At 35.6% G+C, this 17,738-nt stretch overlaps 1 protein-coding gene across 1 annotated transcript; it reads left to right on the top strand.

Moving 5' to 3' along the window:
• Positions 1-342: 342 nt before the first annotated feature.
• On the top strand, positions 343-16,756 carry CCDC90B (coiled-coil domain containing 90B). The gene is made up of 9 exons (XM_054576355.1): positions 343-805; positions 2,923-3,042; positions 4,277-4,380; positions 8,401-8,502; positions 9,148-9,189; positions 9,284-9,355; positions 9,451-9,504; positions 10,864-10,978; positions 16,070-16,756. The coding sequence occupies exons 1-9, from the start codon at positions 586-588 to the stop codon at positions 16,123-16,125; spliced, it is 885 nt and encodes a 294-aa protein (XP_054432330.1). The 5' UTR covers positions 343-585; the 3' UTR covers positions 16,126-16,756.
• The last annotated feature ends 982 nt before the right edge of the window (positions 16,757-17,738 follow it).

Raw genomic sequence — 17,738 nt, 5'->3', positions numbered from 1 at the left:
TATCTATTAGAACGCAACTACTATGTGTTATTTTCAGCATTTTACCATGTGGAGCAAAGTCTGGAGTAACTGAGGTCTGTAAGGGATAAGTATAATGGTAATATCAGTTCTACCCTAGAAGCAGAGGAACACAGTTTCCCTGAAGAGGCACTAAGGCGAAGTTCCTCTTCCTGTGCACTAGAGGGCGAAGCTGCACGTAAAGGCAGCAAGATGAGGCATTCTCTGGACTACACTCCCCAGAAGGTTTCTAAGTGACACGCTCCCCGAGAATGCTCAGCAGCGGAGTACTTCAGGTCCCAGATTGCTCTGCGGCTAAATGTGACTCCTTGTCCTACCGACCCAAACGTGCAATGGTCGCTGGCAATCCAGGGTTACTCTGCTGTTGAACTGTACCTCATTGCCAGGAAGCTGGCGCCGGAAGTTTCAAAGATCCCGCTTCCTAAGGGTGGTAACGGCGTGCTGGGGTTGGGAAGGGGAGGTGGGCGGAGCGGCTCCGCTCTGAACCATGCTACTGAATTGCGGGTCCGTGTGTAAAGAGGCCCAGCTTTGGGGAAGCGCTGGTCAAGCAGGAGCTGGGACGTGTTTATGACAGATCAAAAACTACATTTCCCAGCATCCTCCCGGCGACAGAACTACCTTGCCCGAAAGCCTGAGCGTGATTCATTCAGCTTTTGGCTTCCTCCCTCCAACCCGGAAACTGAGGATATGTGGAGTCGCAGTGTCTGGCGGCTCCTGCTATCTGAAAGCAGCGGGGGGCGTCAGGTTTCAACCCCCCGCGAGCGTTTCTCGCGGGCACTGCGGAGAGGTGAGAAAAGGCGTCTGTCACCGCTGTCTGAGTGCTTTCTAGAGAGACGACGGTCGTGCCTGCTACGGCGATTGGGAGGGGAGGGTGCCACGCCCTCCCGCCCAGCCCACTCCTGGCCCCGGAGACCCCGCTGCCCGTTGGCCGCGGAGGGCAAGGACTGCGAGGAGGACTGCCTTTCTCTTCTGAGAGCGAGCCTTTGCCGGCCTAGGGTTCCAGCCGGGCTTCTTTCTGAGCTCCAATTCCCTTGTTGGTGTCAAATGGAGCCAATAATCCCGGGGATTTGAGGAGGAGTGATTTTTTTCGTGGCCTTTTCAAATTTACGCTTGGTTATTTAGGTGCTGGCCTCGAGCCCAGGTTTTTCATACAATGCATTGCACACCAGGTCCGCTTTATTCTCGCTGTGATTTTCAGTATCCTGCAATCACGTAGTAGCCATTCACAAACAGAACGTGAATGCTGGAACCTACAGGTTTTGGACTAGTTGGCCATCCCTGTTTACGGTGTGACCTGAAGGACATCTGCTTTTATTCTGACAGACGTTTTCAGATTTCCCCTCCCGCCCCCAATTTTTAAACTCTTTTAAGACTGTCCACAGAGTGGGCACTTGGTACTAATATTAGCATTCTCTGTTCACCTTGAATCTTCAGCACCAAGTGAAATGACCCAACCAGTACCCACTGTATTTTGTGCTGTTTTGCTCATTGCTTCGTTTCCTCACACAGTTGTTCATGTCCCATACGAAGACTATTTAGCTGTCAGGGCCCTTTCACGTCTTCGTGTATATATTTAGGTGGTTAGCATGCATACACATTAGGTGGCCTTTACAAAAAGGAGGTAGCATCTTTTGGGAGGGGGGAACCCTGGAAAATAACTCCAATCTCAATCCTATGTGAACTCTTAGAAGTATAGTTTGTTTACATATTCAAATGAAACAATAGTAAACATTTTCAGAGAATGAACTTTTAAGTATGTATAATACTGGAAAGTATATCACCATAAGTAAACGATAATGTTTTCAGTATATATGTTGTTACTACTCTTGAATCTGACTCGTTGAAGAAAACTTGAGTCCCTCGACTCTTTTTCATCATTTGAATTGGGTTTATGTTTAAATTTTCTTAAAAAATAAAAATTGCCTACTAGTCGATAAAGTCAATGAAAACATGTTATGTCTGGTTTTGCTCATTATCCCTGGTGCCTTAAAAATGGAGAATTTATTGTGGCTCAGTAGGCTGGGCGTCCTCCAGCAAAGCGAAAGGCTGCCTGTTCAATTGGTTTGATTACAGGTTAGGGCACATGGCCAGGGTTGCAGGTTGGGTCTCTGGTGGAGGCACGTACAAGAGGCAACCAATTGATGTTCTCTCTCACGTTGATGTTTCTCTCCCGCTTTGTCTCTCTCCCTTGCCCTCTAAAAATAAATTTTTTTTTTTTTTAACCAGGGAATTTATTGAAGCAGGACATATATTTTAAAAATGTGAAACTTTTCCTAGGAGTTTATGTTAAAGTAAATACTCCAGCTCTTAAAATAAAATTGATTCAAAAATAAAATACTGTAATCCAACTATTTGCCAGCATTGTTCTAGGTAGTAAAGATACAGTAATGAAAAACAGAGTCAGGGCCTCAATGGAGCTTATGTTCTGGTTGAGAGAGACAAAACAGTAAACAAGATAATTTCAGCTTAGAACTGTGGAAAATAAACTGAACATGTAAGAGTGAGTACAGAAAACTACTTTGCATGAGGATATAGGTATAAAAATGTCTCATAGGTGTATAAAAAGACTTCTGAGGACTGAGGAAAGCTGGGCAGTTTGTTCTCCAGTAATTAGCGAAGTGGCAGCATTATTCAGAGTACCTGATTTTAAACTGACTTAACAAAACATTTTTGAATACTAAAAGAAGGGACATACTTATTGAATGTTCGCTATGCCAAATAATGTTGACACTTTTGGATAAAATGGGCTCAGAAGAGTCAATTGTCTTGCCTGAAATTAGAGAATTTCTAAGTCAGAGAGCTGGAACTGTATTATAAATAGATGGGGAAAATGCTTTAGAAGCTAAAGTGTGAGGCTTCCATGTGTTACTAAAAGAAATAAAAATAATTGTCTTCTCTCTTCAGACTTCTTCACCACCACAACCAAGGAAGAATATGATACAAGGCGAGTGGACATAACTCCTTCAGAACAAAGAAAATTAACTTTTGATACCCATGCATTGGTTCAGGACTTGGAAACTCATGGTGAGAAACATGGGTATCTTTTGAAAGAATTAACACCACTCACAATAAATTACCTAGTCAAGACAGTATCACTATTAGGAACAATTAAGAGTCACTAAGTATAAGTGCCATCAATACAATGGAATATTTTAGTTATAAAAATGGTATTACTTTAATAAAATATGAAAAATTATCAAGGGATGTTAAGTGAAAAATACATTATGTAAAATTACATATGATGTGTAGAATGATTCCAGTTATGTGTAAAAAAAAACAAACACCCACCTGTAGCTTGCAGGCTGGCCCTGAAGTCCATGTGAAGTACAAGGACAATGTTTAAGAAGAGCAAAAAAAAAAAAAAAAAAAAAAATCAAAGAACAAGCACAAGTGACCAGGTATCAAAACAGTTTTTTAAGTTATGTGATAGCACATAGAAAAGTTGATTATAAAATGGGATTCAGACACACACACACATAGGGGTTTGGCAAGCAAATTTAATGAAGGCATTACAAATTAGGAAAAGGAAGGACTGTTTAATAGATGAGTTATAATAACTGACTAGCTCGCCATTGGAGGAAATATAATATATATGATTCCCCTTACTGAAAAATAAATTCTAGGTTGACTAAAAGCCAAATGTAAAAAAAAAAAAAAGAAAACCTATTTAAAAAATACTAGAATATAGAATATTTTTAGGAGAAGCAAGACATAAAACTCAAAAGCAATGAAAGGAAAGACAGATCTGACTATAGAAGTATTTAAATTTATATCTCAAATGTTATCATCCATAAAGTTAAAATTGTTAGCAACACATGAAAATGAACCTGTTGCTTTAAAATTCAAACAGTTCATATGAATAAGAAAAAACTAAGCAATTTTACAGGAAAAGGACAAAAGCTACAAAGAGCTCACAGAAATAAACATCAATAACCAATAAATATATGTACAGATGCTTGACCAAGGAAATGCAAATTTTAAGTACAAATTAACAATGTAATACCGTTTCTATGACAATTACATGTTCAAAAATTTAAAAAGACTAATAATTCCCAGTAATGATGTAGATTGGGGAAATGGATCAGTGGTAATCAAAATTGTAGAGTGTTTTAGAAAGTAATTTTGAATAATCTGTCAAATTTTTAATTGTAAACATTTTTTTAAAGTATTACAATTTATAGGGAAAGTTATTCAGCTGTCTATTCTGATAAAAATGTACATTTTTTAAAAAACATAAATGCGTATTTGCTGCCTACAGGATTTGACAAAGCACAGGCAGAAACGATTGTATCAGCATTAACCACTTTATCAAATGTCAGCTTGGATACTATCTATAAGGAAATGGTCACTCAAGCTCAACAGGTAATATTTTCATTTTTATCACTTAACTGCATCTCTTATCTTACCTACTGACCTCCCAGACACACCTGCATTTTCCTGATTGCACTCTCTGACGGGATCCAAAAAAAAATCCCTTTAGTAAAAAAGTCAGAATCTAGAGAGATTAAGGAGTTAGAATAGTCATAACAATTATGGTAACACACAGAATGAAATTTTGTCAATTCTTTCATTGTAAGATAATTGTATTATTTGAACCATGAAATGGTGGTAGATTATTAGTGAAATAACTTTTCCCTGTTCAAAGTCCTCCACAGTAGAAGAACTAACCTATATATATATATATATTTTATTGCAATCATGTGTATATTCTGCTTAATTTTCACAAACTTAGAAGTCTGGATGGGACTTACATAGCTGGGCATGACTTCATAAATCATCTGGCTAAGATGTTTTAATTCGGATACACAAGTCCTTTAAGTAAAATAAATGCCATTTACTAAGAACTTAGGATGTGAGAGGCATGATGTTGGTTACTTCTCACATATTATTTAACCCCTCTAACAACCTTAAAATGTATGTAGAATTATTCTCCTTTGCCACTGAAGAGGTGATTAGAGAGGCTGAGTAATTTGCAAGAGCTGCCATTGTGGTGCTATGGACAAAAGCAACGATTTTCCATAAAGGATAGAATAAGATCAGTGGGCTTAACTGTGGAATAATTAATAGTTTGTCATCATGACTTAATTCACTATGTTTAAGAATCTTTTCTTATAATTATATTTTTTAAGTTTTAATTTTTTCAAATATAAGCTTCATTTCTTAAATAAATATTTCACAGCAGAGAGAAATCAGGGGTTCTTACGTAAAATTAGAAGCTCTTGCATAAAATTTCATTATATTACAGGTCATGAATCAAAAGCTTTTTGAAGTCTTTTAATGATAATTTCCAATTAGACATTTAGAATTAAAAACATTCAGCTCTTGGATTTAACATACCTACACATTCGTGTGTGCATTATTATAGCTTAATTTATTCAGAATCATAACAGATTACTAATCCACTAAAGAAAAAGCCAGTCATTTAATTCTCCCAAAGCTCTGAGCTATCCTGAAACAGCTAATTGAGTTACTGGTATTTTAAATAAGGTAATATATTCTTAAATCAGATTTTTAAGTTTACCTATTATATATTCAGTGGTTTATATTACCTATTATATAATACTGTGGTTTGAGAAATATTTATGCTGCCAAGGCTGTTTAGTTATATATTCAAAATGTAGGATTGGATGTAGAAATATTACTACTAAACTTTTTATTTTTTTTTATTACTAGTGTGTGAAATCAAAATCCTATTCCACCCTGGAGCCTAATCCCCTTGCTGGCCCCACCTGTAGGATAAAACAACACACAAAAACTACATGAAAGATGGGGCTGGGACCCAGGGCTCTGAGGCAAACAAGCATCATGCTTGATCACTTCAGGAAGGGCCATACTACTAACTCAAGTCTGCTCAATCTGAAAATACAATTATAATCTGAATTTATTTATAATCTGAATTATAGTCATATTCTCTGGTGCCTGGCTCCACAATAGTTACAGTGATCACACTTTCAGTAGATTTGACTACTAAATACTGGATTATACTTTTCCATTTAAAGTTTTTGAAGATGGACACCTGTGCTGTTTTGTATGTCTTTTTCAGTCACAAACTGTATTGCGAGGAGGACAGGGAGAAGAGGAAGCTATTAGGGTCATAGTACAATTCCTTACCTCAGGTTCAGACTCAAGAATTCTGTAATTATGTTTTCAACTATTCTCTATATAGTCTCAGCAATGAAAATCTTATTAAATATTTAAAGATAACATATTTAATGTTTTAGAACTCTGTCATAATGATGTTTTGGGGCAATAGGACTAAAACAGCACATAAAGCCACTTCTACATAACTTCCTAACTAATTTTCATGAATATTCAAACAGAACTGCATAAAAGAAAATTAACCCCATCCCCAATAATACAGATGAGGGTTAGGGAAAACATAAGACTCAGAGATGTCTGTAGTACAAAGTAAAAAAAAAAATGATTTTTATGACAGGATTAATATTTAAGGCAAAACTTCTCCATATCATTGCAGTTACACTGTCTTGCTTCAGCCATTTACATCCGTCTCTGGTTAATAGTAATAGCCAACATTCCTTGAGTGCTGTATGCCAAATATTATTTTAAGCATTTCATATGGACTATCTCATTTAATTCTCCCAACAGCTCTTTAAGGTGTAGTTACTGTTATTTTCTCCATTTTACTAATGAGAAGGTCAAAGAAGTTAACTAGCCCAAAGTCTCACAGTAAATGGGAGCATTTGGATTCAAAGCCAGATCTCCTGACTCCAGAACTCACATTTTTAACTTCTACTCCATATGACTGGGCCACATGGGAGTTCTTATTGGATAGTGTGTGCATTCCAAATCCTTTGAAGACTGAGTCATTTCTTTGTCATGCATCTGGAACTGTTATAGCCTCTGTTTTCTAGAAGTCAAGTAAGTTTTGCAATAGTCTTTCTTGCCGATAATGGTCAGTAAAGGACTATAACCCCAACAACGCACTCCTGGCCACAAACTGTGACCAAAAACAAATGGGAGTTCCACTAGTGATCCTGTTTTTATTTGGGTTGTTTGTTTATACACCCTGTTAGAGAGGGTATTTTGATGGATACATCCTTATTTGCTTTTTCTTTTAGTAAAGAGGGAGAAATGATGAATCAATAAGCTACCTAAGTTTAAGAAGTTTAGTGTTACCCTGGCCAGGTGGCTCAGTTGGTTAGAGCACCATCCCAATATGACAAAGCTGCAGTTTTGATCCCTGGTCAAACCATGTACAGGAATCAACAAATGAATGGATAAATAAGTGGACCAACAAGTCAGTGTTTCTTTCTCTCTCTCTCCCTCCTCCCCTATTCCCCCTCCCCTTCCTCTTTCTCTCTAAAATCAATTTTTTAAAAGTTTAGTGTTACATTTTTATTTTCTTTCTAAGTCTGCCTTATATCATTTCTACAAAAATATCCTTCCGTAGCAAAGCAAAAGCTTATAAATCTATCAGATAGGAGCCACCTTTTCTTTCACATATTCTTTGTAATACCAAATATATGAAAGTTACCTATATTAATTTACTCATAATGTAGCCACCTGGCATGGGCAAACTTATTTGGATAAAATACAAATTGGCTTAAAGGTTCAACAATAATTAACTATATAATAGATGAAAATGTTTTTCTCCCCTTTTTCATTTTTATGTTGCTCGCTTTTACGGCTTTCAGCCAAGAGAGACAGTACTGAAATGTCATTTAAAAACACTAATTAGCCCTTACTGGAGTAGCTTAGTGGGTTGGGAGTCATCCCACAAAGCGAAAGGTTGCCTGTTTGATTCTCAGTCAGGACACATGCCTGGGATGCACGTTCGGTCCCCTGGTCCATGCGCATGCAAGACACAACCTATTAATGTTTCTCGCCTTTCTCCATCCCTTCCCTTCTCTCTAAATATAAACTATTTTTTTAAGAAAAACACTAATTATGTTATGCTGACAAGGGGTAGCTATTTAAACCATACTTCTACCTATTTTGTTTTACTACTTGACTTCTGAGTCTTAGCCTGTCCCCTGGAATTTTCCGGTGGTAGAAAATCCCTCAAAATTAAAACAATAAAAGATAACCCTTTCTGTGCAAGCATTTTAAAAAACATTTTTTGAGGAACTCTTAGATATTAAGTAAACCTTTTATTGGGATTCTTTTATAAATGTTTCTAGATATTTATTTCTCTTCACTGGGAAATAATATTTCTTCCTTGAATCTTCTGTTCCTTTTAATTTTGATATTTCAGATATGTAGGTTTCATATATTCTAAGGTTTGTTTTTGTTTGTTTGTTAACTTAGCCAAGTGTCATTGTTATCTTGTAGCATAAGATACTCGATAAGTTTCATGAAAACAATTCCATGTAAGGGGATGACATTCCACAGATCACTGGGTGATTTTGTTTTGTTTTCTAGGAAATAACAGTACAACAGCTAATGGCTCATTTGGACTCCATCAAGAAAGATATGGTCATCCTAGAGAAAAGTGAATTTGCAAATCTGAGAGCAGAGAATGAGGTGACAAAAACTTCAGCTTATTTCCAGTAAAATAACATTTCACAAGCCGTCTACTTGGTGAATAATAGGACCAAATAACAAGTTTATATGGTTATTAAATAATTATTTACAAGTTCTTAGGTAAAAATATGCTATACCTTTAACCATACCTAATCTTTCTATGTATAAAGCATAGTTTCTTGCATAACTACAGAATAAGTTGTATCTTATGTGTATAAAAATCACATAAATATTTGAGCTCTGTATATTATATACAATTTTAGCATACTTCATAGTTCAAGGAAAGTAATGTGACATTTTCAATTTTCTTTGATTCTGCACTAATCAGTCATGTAGGAGAAAAATATGTTTTTGTAATTCATCCGGAATTTTGTTATCCTACAGCTTAATTATTTTTAAATTTAGAATACCGATCATTTTAAAAAGTAGAATACTAAAACAAATACATTTTCTAATGTTTTTTAAAAATTATTTTCTGAATATGATGAACTATTCTTTTTTGTGTTTATTCTTAATCAAATCCTGTATTAGAAATCCATATATCATCTAATTTTTGCTAACCTAGGGTTTCAGATTTTATGAAAACAAATTATAATATGGACTTTTAGTTTAATGCCAATTGTATGTGATCTTTCTTGTATCTAGAAAATGAAAATTGAATTAGAACAAGTTAAGCAACAATTGATAGTAAGTGAAACTTTTCCTCCCATTTAAGAATATTTTATCAATTTCATAGTATTCATTACAAGATCACTTTTTAAAAATTTCTTTTTCTTTAAAGAATGAAACCAGTCAAATCAGAGCAGATAATAAACTGGATATCAACCTAGAAAGGAGCAGAGTAACAGATATGGTAATGTGCTTTTAAATGTACTTTGTTGATTACTTACTGCTTTTTAATCCCTTTTCATCTTTTTTGTTAACCTCCTGATGCATGATATCCTTTAGTTTACAGATCAAGAAAAGAAACTTATGGAAGCAACCACAGAATTTACCAAAAAGGTAAGCTAATATATAAAAATGTCTCTTGTATAGCTCTCGTGCCTTGTGTAACTGCTTTTATGTGTATCATTTTATAACTTTGGACTTTAAACAGCTAGCCCTATAGAATCCATGATTTTCTCAAAGCTGTCACAGTTTAACCAGCACTGGGAAAGCTGCCACCAAGTGGTGATAGCACCTGGACGTGACCTCTGAATCAGAATCAAGCTCTCCAGGTAGCATACTTTCTTTTTAGCTAAATTATTTTTATATATTAAAAAAAAACTATTTTTAAAAAGGATTCACAATGAGTATGTGAGTGCCCAGATTAATTATCTTTAAATTTTAAAATGATAATATTTAATGAATGCTTATTATATGTCAGATACTGTTCTACTTGCTTTACTTCTGTCTGTTAATTTCTTTAACCCTTATTATCAGCCTCTGTGAGGCAGGCAGTCTGTATTCCTATTTTACCAATTTAAAAAATGAGGCACAGGGTCATTAAGGTCACACAGCTAATAAGTGGTAGAGCTGGGCTATGAACCTGGATTTTAAACCCTATACTCATTACTACTGGCTACCTTCTCAGTAATCCTAAACTGTCATCATTAATCTCTGTGGCTTGGGTAAAATCCAGCTTTCTGGCTTAGCCTAAGTTAAAAGCCATTTGGTCTACATTCTGACAGAAGAGACAGCACTGTTTCTTGCTTCTAATTTAATAATTTAGAAGGTCTGATTTGTCCTTCTTAGCATCCTATTCTCTTCTTTTTCTTTTTGACCAGATAAAGGAGATTAAGAAATTTTAAAATTGTCTCCCAGCTCATTTCTGAGCTCTAAGTACCATTTTCTCTCTCTTCCTATTTCTTACCTCCTATACACAAAGCATTCAGCGTTGCCCAAAAAACATTTCTGCCATTTCCTTTAATGCTGGTGCCAGTTCACATAATAAACCTGGTTAGGTTTTTTGGGGGGTTTTTTGGTTTCTTTTTTTCAAATATAGTTGAATTTTTAACTATCTTATCCTAAGGACTTTTTACACACAAAGTGATAGTTCAGTGACTAAAATTTTTTCTTCTTAGTTTATCCTCTTATGTTTAAGTCTCAAATACCTTATTATGAGTCTTTTTAATAGAATGTGCCCAGGATGTGATAATCCTAATAAATGGTCTCCAAATATTAAAGTAAAAGGAATATTTTTTGTCAGTTTGTAATGTTTATATAATTTTTTTTTAAACATCACACTGCTTTTACTGTGCTCCCACAATTAGGACTTTTGTAATGCACAGTTCACCCATAAATAAGGGTCTCTAATGTAAATATTTTTGCCAATAATATACAAGGACAAAACTTAATTGTCTTTATTCTTATTTGCTACAGGATACCAAAACCAGAAGTATTATCTCAGAGACCAGTAATAAAATTGACACTGAAATTGCTTCTTTAAAAACACTAATGGAATCCAACAAGCTTGAGACAATTCGTTATCTTGCAGGTAAGGCTGTCAGAGACAGGAATTATCTTTTGACTTTCAGACCTGTCAGCTCCTACCAAGGTGACCCTGGGCAGCACAGAAGGAAAAATGGAGGAGCTACCACAGGTTTCCTCTATTGCTTGGTCCCTGCAGTGCTTGAAAAATCTGTTTGAAAGGCAGTAAGTTGAGGATATAAGTTTAACAAGCAACTCTGCAACTTACTAAGAGGAAAAAACATGTGATTATCAAAGAAATATATAAACACAAATACAAAATGATGTGAAGATAAGCAGGTATTCCACAATTTTTAAGAAATGTTATTTTTATTGGCTGTGCTCTTCCATCAGTATTTGAGTGGACTTAAGCGGAAGCATATCTAAAATATATGTAGGCCATTAACACTCATAGCAAGCAGCCCTGTCCAGGTGGTTTAGTTGGTGGGAGTGTCGTCCCATCCACCAAAAGGCTGCAGATTCAATTCCCAGTCAGGGCACATGCCTAGGTTGCAGTGCCACCCCAGCTAGCTTGTATATAGGAGACAACTGATTGGCGTTTCTCTCTCACATCAATACACACTCTCTCTCTCCATCCCTCCCTCCCTCCCTCCCTCCTTCCTTCCCTCTCTCTAAAATCAATATACATATCCTCAGGTGAGGATTTTTTAAAAATCATAGCAAGCATGGGGGAAAATACGTCCTACCTTGAATCCAACTGACTGAGCACAGATACTACCCCCAAATTAGATTATTTGTCCCACACTGGGTTCAGGTACCATGTGACCTGAACCAATTACAGGACTCCAAGGTAGGAAGAATGCCCTAATCAAGTAGTAATTTTTTTCCTTTGTTTTATAAAAATATATTTTCATTATAAATTGTTCATATAATTCAAAGCAATATAGTAAAAGTCTACGCGTTCCTCATAGGTATTTTTACTGTTAGTAGTATATATCTTTGTAGGATTTTTCTTCTTTATATAAAATTACAATTTTTTAAAAATAGTAACTAGATCATAGTGTACAGACTTCAACTTTTTAAAATTTAACCAAATGTCTTAAATATCTTCCCACATCAATAGACATCTTTTTACTAGAAAGCATAGTAATCATTGTATGAAATTGCCATAATTTATTTATCCAAACATCTGTTGACACTCTGCTACTATTTTTTCATCATTAAAAATACTGCACCGAACAACCATATATATGTTTGTGTCTTAGTAAACATAAATATATACACACCCTGACACCCCTTTGTGCCCTCATGCTAGTATTCCTGTATAAATTGCTTTGCACAGCTATACTTTGGGGTCAAAAACATATGCACATGTAAAAATTTTCATATTATCGAACTGTTGTTCAAAATAAAATTACTGATTTATACCATCAGTGGTTTTCTGGGCAGCCACTAACTATGAGGTGGCAGTAGTAGTGAAGATAAGGCCCCTAGCCCTCAATGACACACACCCCCTTTATTTCTACAACTTGAATGGCTGAACTTCTACCTTTTTTAAAATATTGGACTTCTGCTAAAGGTTTATTTGAAGAAAGGATTCTAAGGCGAAAACAAGTTTTAACAAACCCCTTTCTAAGCAAAGTCTCTGGAACTGGAGATAATTCAGTGGTAGTGCTTGGGAAATTTCCAAACAGCCCAGTTTGGAATGTTTGTTCCCACTTTCAAAATAGATTTCAAACCAATCCAGGTTAGGAAGAGCTTCAAATTCCACTTAGCTTCCTTCAGAGTATTTAGGGAAAGAATATCTTCGTTAAAGTAATATCCTTTTTATTCTCAGTTTGAAGATAGTGATGCTTTCTCCATAAGCTTTCCTTCAGTAGTGGATACATACAAGACTGACTCTAATAGACTTAATGGCAGTGGCAAAGGAAATTAGCAAAGCATTGGAAAATACCTTACCTAATTTATCTTATTTTCCTTTTTTCAATGAGGATTTGCAACAATACTTCTGAAGGCATTGTCTTTCTCTTCCCTTATCCTTCTCCAAATAACTGTTTACTGCTGCTGTTACTGACAAGCCTTTTAGGAAATCAATCCCACAAGCTCAGCAGGTGGGAAGTTAATATGACACGATCCACTGGGTCCTAGAATACCTGCAGTGTTGCCAGTAAGACAATAATGCTCCACTTACCTGAGATTCACATGTTAAATTCAATTATGAACAAAGAAAAAGTAGAAAAAAATATTAAATAAGGCCTAAGCCTTAAAGGTCTTATATTCCCCTTAGAGAAGAAATCCTCCTAAAATTGTAAATCTTAAGCATTTTAGTTTCCCAGCATGCATCAGCCAAGGCTCTTTAGTTTCAAATATCATACTTTTAACTTGGACTAGCTTAGATATAAAGGGGAACTTACTGGCTTACATATTGAATTATGGAAGAAGGGCAGAAGTACAGCTTCAGCCCAGGGATAATTGGAATCACAGCTTTCTCTGCATCGTAGGTTAGAAACGTGGCCTACAGTAGCTCTCAGGCTCGTATCATTTCAGTTTCATCAACCAGGAAAAATTATCCTTGTCCTTAATTTCAATTCAGGAAATCCCAGGGAAGGGATCTGAGTGGCTCATCTTGAGTCAGGCACCACCCTTTGACCCAGATCACGGTTGCCAAGGAAGTGAGAGCTGTAAGATAATGGCAGTTTCCATTTAATTTATACAGTTAATGTGGCAGATTCTGTTATGGGCAGAGGAATAATAAAATCTAACACAGAGTACTTAAGATGTACCAGCTGTATGCTCACCTGTGCATTTCATATATCTAAAGGAAGTGTCCTAGAGAGGCCATAGAAGATGAAAAATTTGAAAGCAATTTGGGGATGGCACATGATAGCAATAAGAGTTGGCAACAGAAATAAAAGAGAAACTTAAATGCAGTAACCATGGTGTTATGTTTTCTAAGTAAAGAATGAAATAACTCTTTCCTCACAGTCATATGCTCATTAGTAGTCTAAGATAATTTATCAGCCATTTGGGTTAGCAAAAAATATAATCACCTAGGCCCTGGTAGCTCAGTTGCTTAGTGTCATCCCCAGGTTCGATCCCAGGTCAGCGTACATACAACAAGCAACCAATGAATGCACAAATAAGTAGAACAACACATCAATGTTTCTCCCTCTCTCTCCCCCTCCCTCCCTCCTTCCCTTCCTCTAACCACCTAGACAGCATTATATGGCCCCAAAAATAACAAATCAGATTGAGTCCTTCAGGTGACAAGGGATAAGTAAGGACAATACCATCGTTTTTTAAAAACAACAACTTTGGAGTCAGGTTCACATAGTGTTGAGTCCTGGTTCAATACAGCTTTGGGCTTATTGTCTCATCTGTACAATAGGAATAATATCACGAACCTCATAGGGTTTTAATTATGGTTAAGGAAGGTAATGTATGTAATTGGACACTGCCTGAAACATGGTAAATAGTAGCATAATCAAATGGGAGAATGTGTAGTTAACCAAGACAAAAAACTAGTATTATACTTTGTCCTCAAATGTTCTCATTCCCTACATGTCTTAAAGAGACCTAAACCCATTTCTTAAAATTAAGGAAATGATCTTATCATTAACCAAGTTTTATTAAGTGGCATTAAATGGGATAATATATAATTAAATTTATACATTAAAATTAGGATAGCTGTACTATGAAAGTCTGTTTCTTGTGTCTTTAGTCAAAGAAATTTGCCCTTCATCTCAGATTCTCTATTTTAAAATTCATGGCTGTTTAAAAATTATAAAGAAGAAAATTAAAATCATTCATGATCCCACCAATTAGAAGTAATCATTACTGACATGTTATTGTATTTTATTTAGTCTTTTATGCTATAAGTACATGTCATTTTTAATGGCTGTATAATAGGCCATCTGATGTCATAAATTACTTGTTATAATATAGTTAGGTTATTTCCCTTTTTTTTCTATGTAAATAATGATGTAATAAATATATTTGTGCATAGGGTGGGGGCGTCATGGCTGTTTAAACAAACTAGAAACTAGGGAGTCCTTAAAGCCTCATGCAGATTGATCTTCTTAAGGAGAACAGAAAGGATTTCTGTCCAGAATGATGTAACAAAGAGCAGGTGGTATATTAACTGGTAAAGAAGTCTGATGCTTGCTCTGCCATTTCTTCTACCTCACTGAGATTTGTTAAGGTGTTTTCAGTCTCTCTCTCACCCCCCGCCACATCCCACCCTGCTTCCTTTCTTCCCCTCTCTGTTTAAAGCATGCCCACACCTTTTCCCCTCTTGTTTCCTAAAGGCATGTACCCTTGCTTTCTCCTAAGCTCCAAGGGCCCTCCTTTTGCTTCTGTAACTTGTTTCCTGAGCCCACATAGCCCATTTGGCTCACTGTTTCTACCTATGTGACTTTCTAAATAAACTTTCGCTTGTATTTTTAAAAAATAAAGGATTTTCATTAAAATTTAATTTTTATTTATAGTTTTTAATATACATTTAATAGTTATGAGAAAATTATTTTTAAAGGTATTGAAAAGGCAAATAAAATTTTCTTCTCATGGATGTTATAGGTGAAATAGTTTATCACTTACTATAAGATCTGAAATTAGAGGTTACAATGCTAATGTTAATAATGACTTTAAACAGATTGTAGATTCTGACATATGACCTACATTTTTAAATTACTGTCATCCTTACTGGGTTTAAAATACAGGAAGCTTTTAAGAAAAATTGGTATCAATCCTGCCCCCAAAAGACATCCTTTATCTTTAGCTTAACTTTCTAGGGAATGAAAAACCTGGGATTGCCCTGACCAGCATGGCTCAGTGGATTGGGCATCATCCCACAAAGTGAAAGGTTGCCAGTTCGATTCCCCGTCAGGGCACATACCTGGGTTTGGGGCCAGGTCCCTGGTTGGGGGCATGATCAGTTGTTTCTTGCATATTGATGTTTCTCTTCCTCTCTTTCTCCTTCCCTTCCCCTCTGTCTAAAAATAAATAAATAGAATCTTTTTTCAAAAAACCTGAGATAGAAAATTGTTTGGATTCCCTTTGCTTTTTGTTCTTCATTTAAATTGAAAATGACATTATTCTGTTTCTGTCTGCAAAATAATCACAAATGCATGACCTATAACATGGTTTCTTCTGTTCACAGCCTCTGTGTTTACTTGCCTGGCAATAGCCTTGGGATTTTATAGAATCTGGAAATAACAGTGAAATGACTATATTATGCTTCCACTGCTGCTGCTATTGACTTCTTAAAACACTGTACCAGGATCGATTTACTCTGAACATTGAAAGTTGCAGCAAGACTCTACAACAAGATTGTTCAAAGTACATAGGGACTAAAAAGAAATGTTTTAGAAAAAGATGTATTTTGTCTTTGTTTTTATGTCTTTATTTTATTATGTTGAAAAGCTGCCATTCAGAACATGATTAATTTGAGATAGAAGGGTCTTTTGTCTTTATTCTTTGATAGTTCATAGAAACTGAACCAGAGTTTTCTTGTGTTTGCTTGAACAATTGTGTAAATCATATAGGATTTCTTTGGTTATCTTCTTCCTATATATTTTGTCATTCAACTTTGCTGATAACTATTATACTATTGCCTTTTCATATAAAATAAAATGTTGTAAGACAGTTGTTTGGATTTTAAAAGTGACTTACCATACAGCGGCAAATGGTTTGGAGGGGTTTTTTTTTTGGTAATGAACAATTATAAACAGTAAATTTAAAATCTTAAAATGTGTGCTCTAGTGCCAGTGTATGACACTTAATATGAAAGCTGTAGAGTTGCTAAATCTTGAGCCCTGATTATTACTAAAATATACTATTTTAATTTTTTGATTCACAAAAACCAGTTTGTCCCTGCTTCATATTTATTGCATAAAATAAAGCTTTTTCTTATGATACTTAAATTCAGCAAATGTCTACTGATATATAACGCCTGCTCTCAAGAAACTCGTATTTCTGTTTTATTGCTATTGGGTCACCTCTATATTTTTCCTTATATAATAGTATTTATTAATACTATACATGTAATTTCAAGGAAAGTACAAAATATTTTCAACTTAGACCTGCAGTTTTATCCAGGTCGAGAAGGCAAGGCCAGGAAGTGCTAAACATTTCAAAAGATTTCATAATGCCTTGGCAATAGCTTTACAAGTTCAATAACCCATTATTTATTCAGTATATTAAAAAGAACTCCATCATTTGTTTAGTTATAAATAGGGAATTTGAAGAATAGAGCAGTCAGACTGGCCCATATGGTCCAGTGAGTGAGAATCATAGGCTTTCCAACTAAATTTTCTTCTAACTGCTGGTTGTTTTCAAAACAAAACTATTTTAATATCTTGTTATGTTCTGATTCATTTCTATCTCAGAATCTGCTTGCCAAAGAAAATTCTTGGCACACTGTAGATAAATTTTTATTGGATTCATAAATACGGACCAAAGGTTCCATTGTAACAAACTCTACAATGTGTTTGTTCACTGAATAAATGAGAATGGCAGACAACAAAGTGCTGGTCCTCATGTGCACAAAGGTGCACACAGTTTCGTTCTCATGGAACTGACATTCTTAGTGGAGAAGATAGACAGTAAACAAGTAAATGATTGGACTGTTACAATTTAAAGTATAATAAAATATTGAGAGGGTATACTTCTTTCCTCCATGTGAAAGAAACTCCAGTAGCATAACATTACTGCCATCCCTCTCCCTCCCCTCACCTACCCTGCTGCTGGTAAAGGAAAGTGAAAGGAGCAACAGGGCCCAAGTGGCCCAGCCACTTCCTCCCCCTACTCCTGTTTGGGACCAGCCTGTT

Source organism: Pteronotus mesoamericanus, unplaced genomic scaffold, assembly GCF_021234165.1.
Source record: "Pteronotus mesoamericanus isolate MK-2021 breed Mesoamerican mustached bat unplaced genomic scaffold, CSHL_Meso_final contig_33, whole genome shotgun sequence".
Classification (NCBI taxonomy): Eukaryota; Metazoa; Chordata; class Mammalia; order Chiroptera; family Mormoopidae; genus Pteronotus; species Pteronotus mesoamericanus.
Note: the sequence above shows the minus strand (reverse complement) of the source record. Positions and strands in the feature narration are given on the sequence as shown.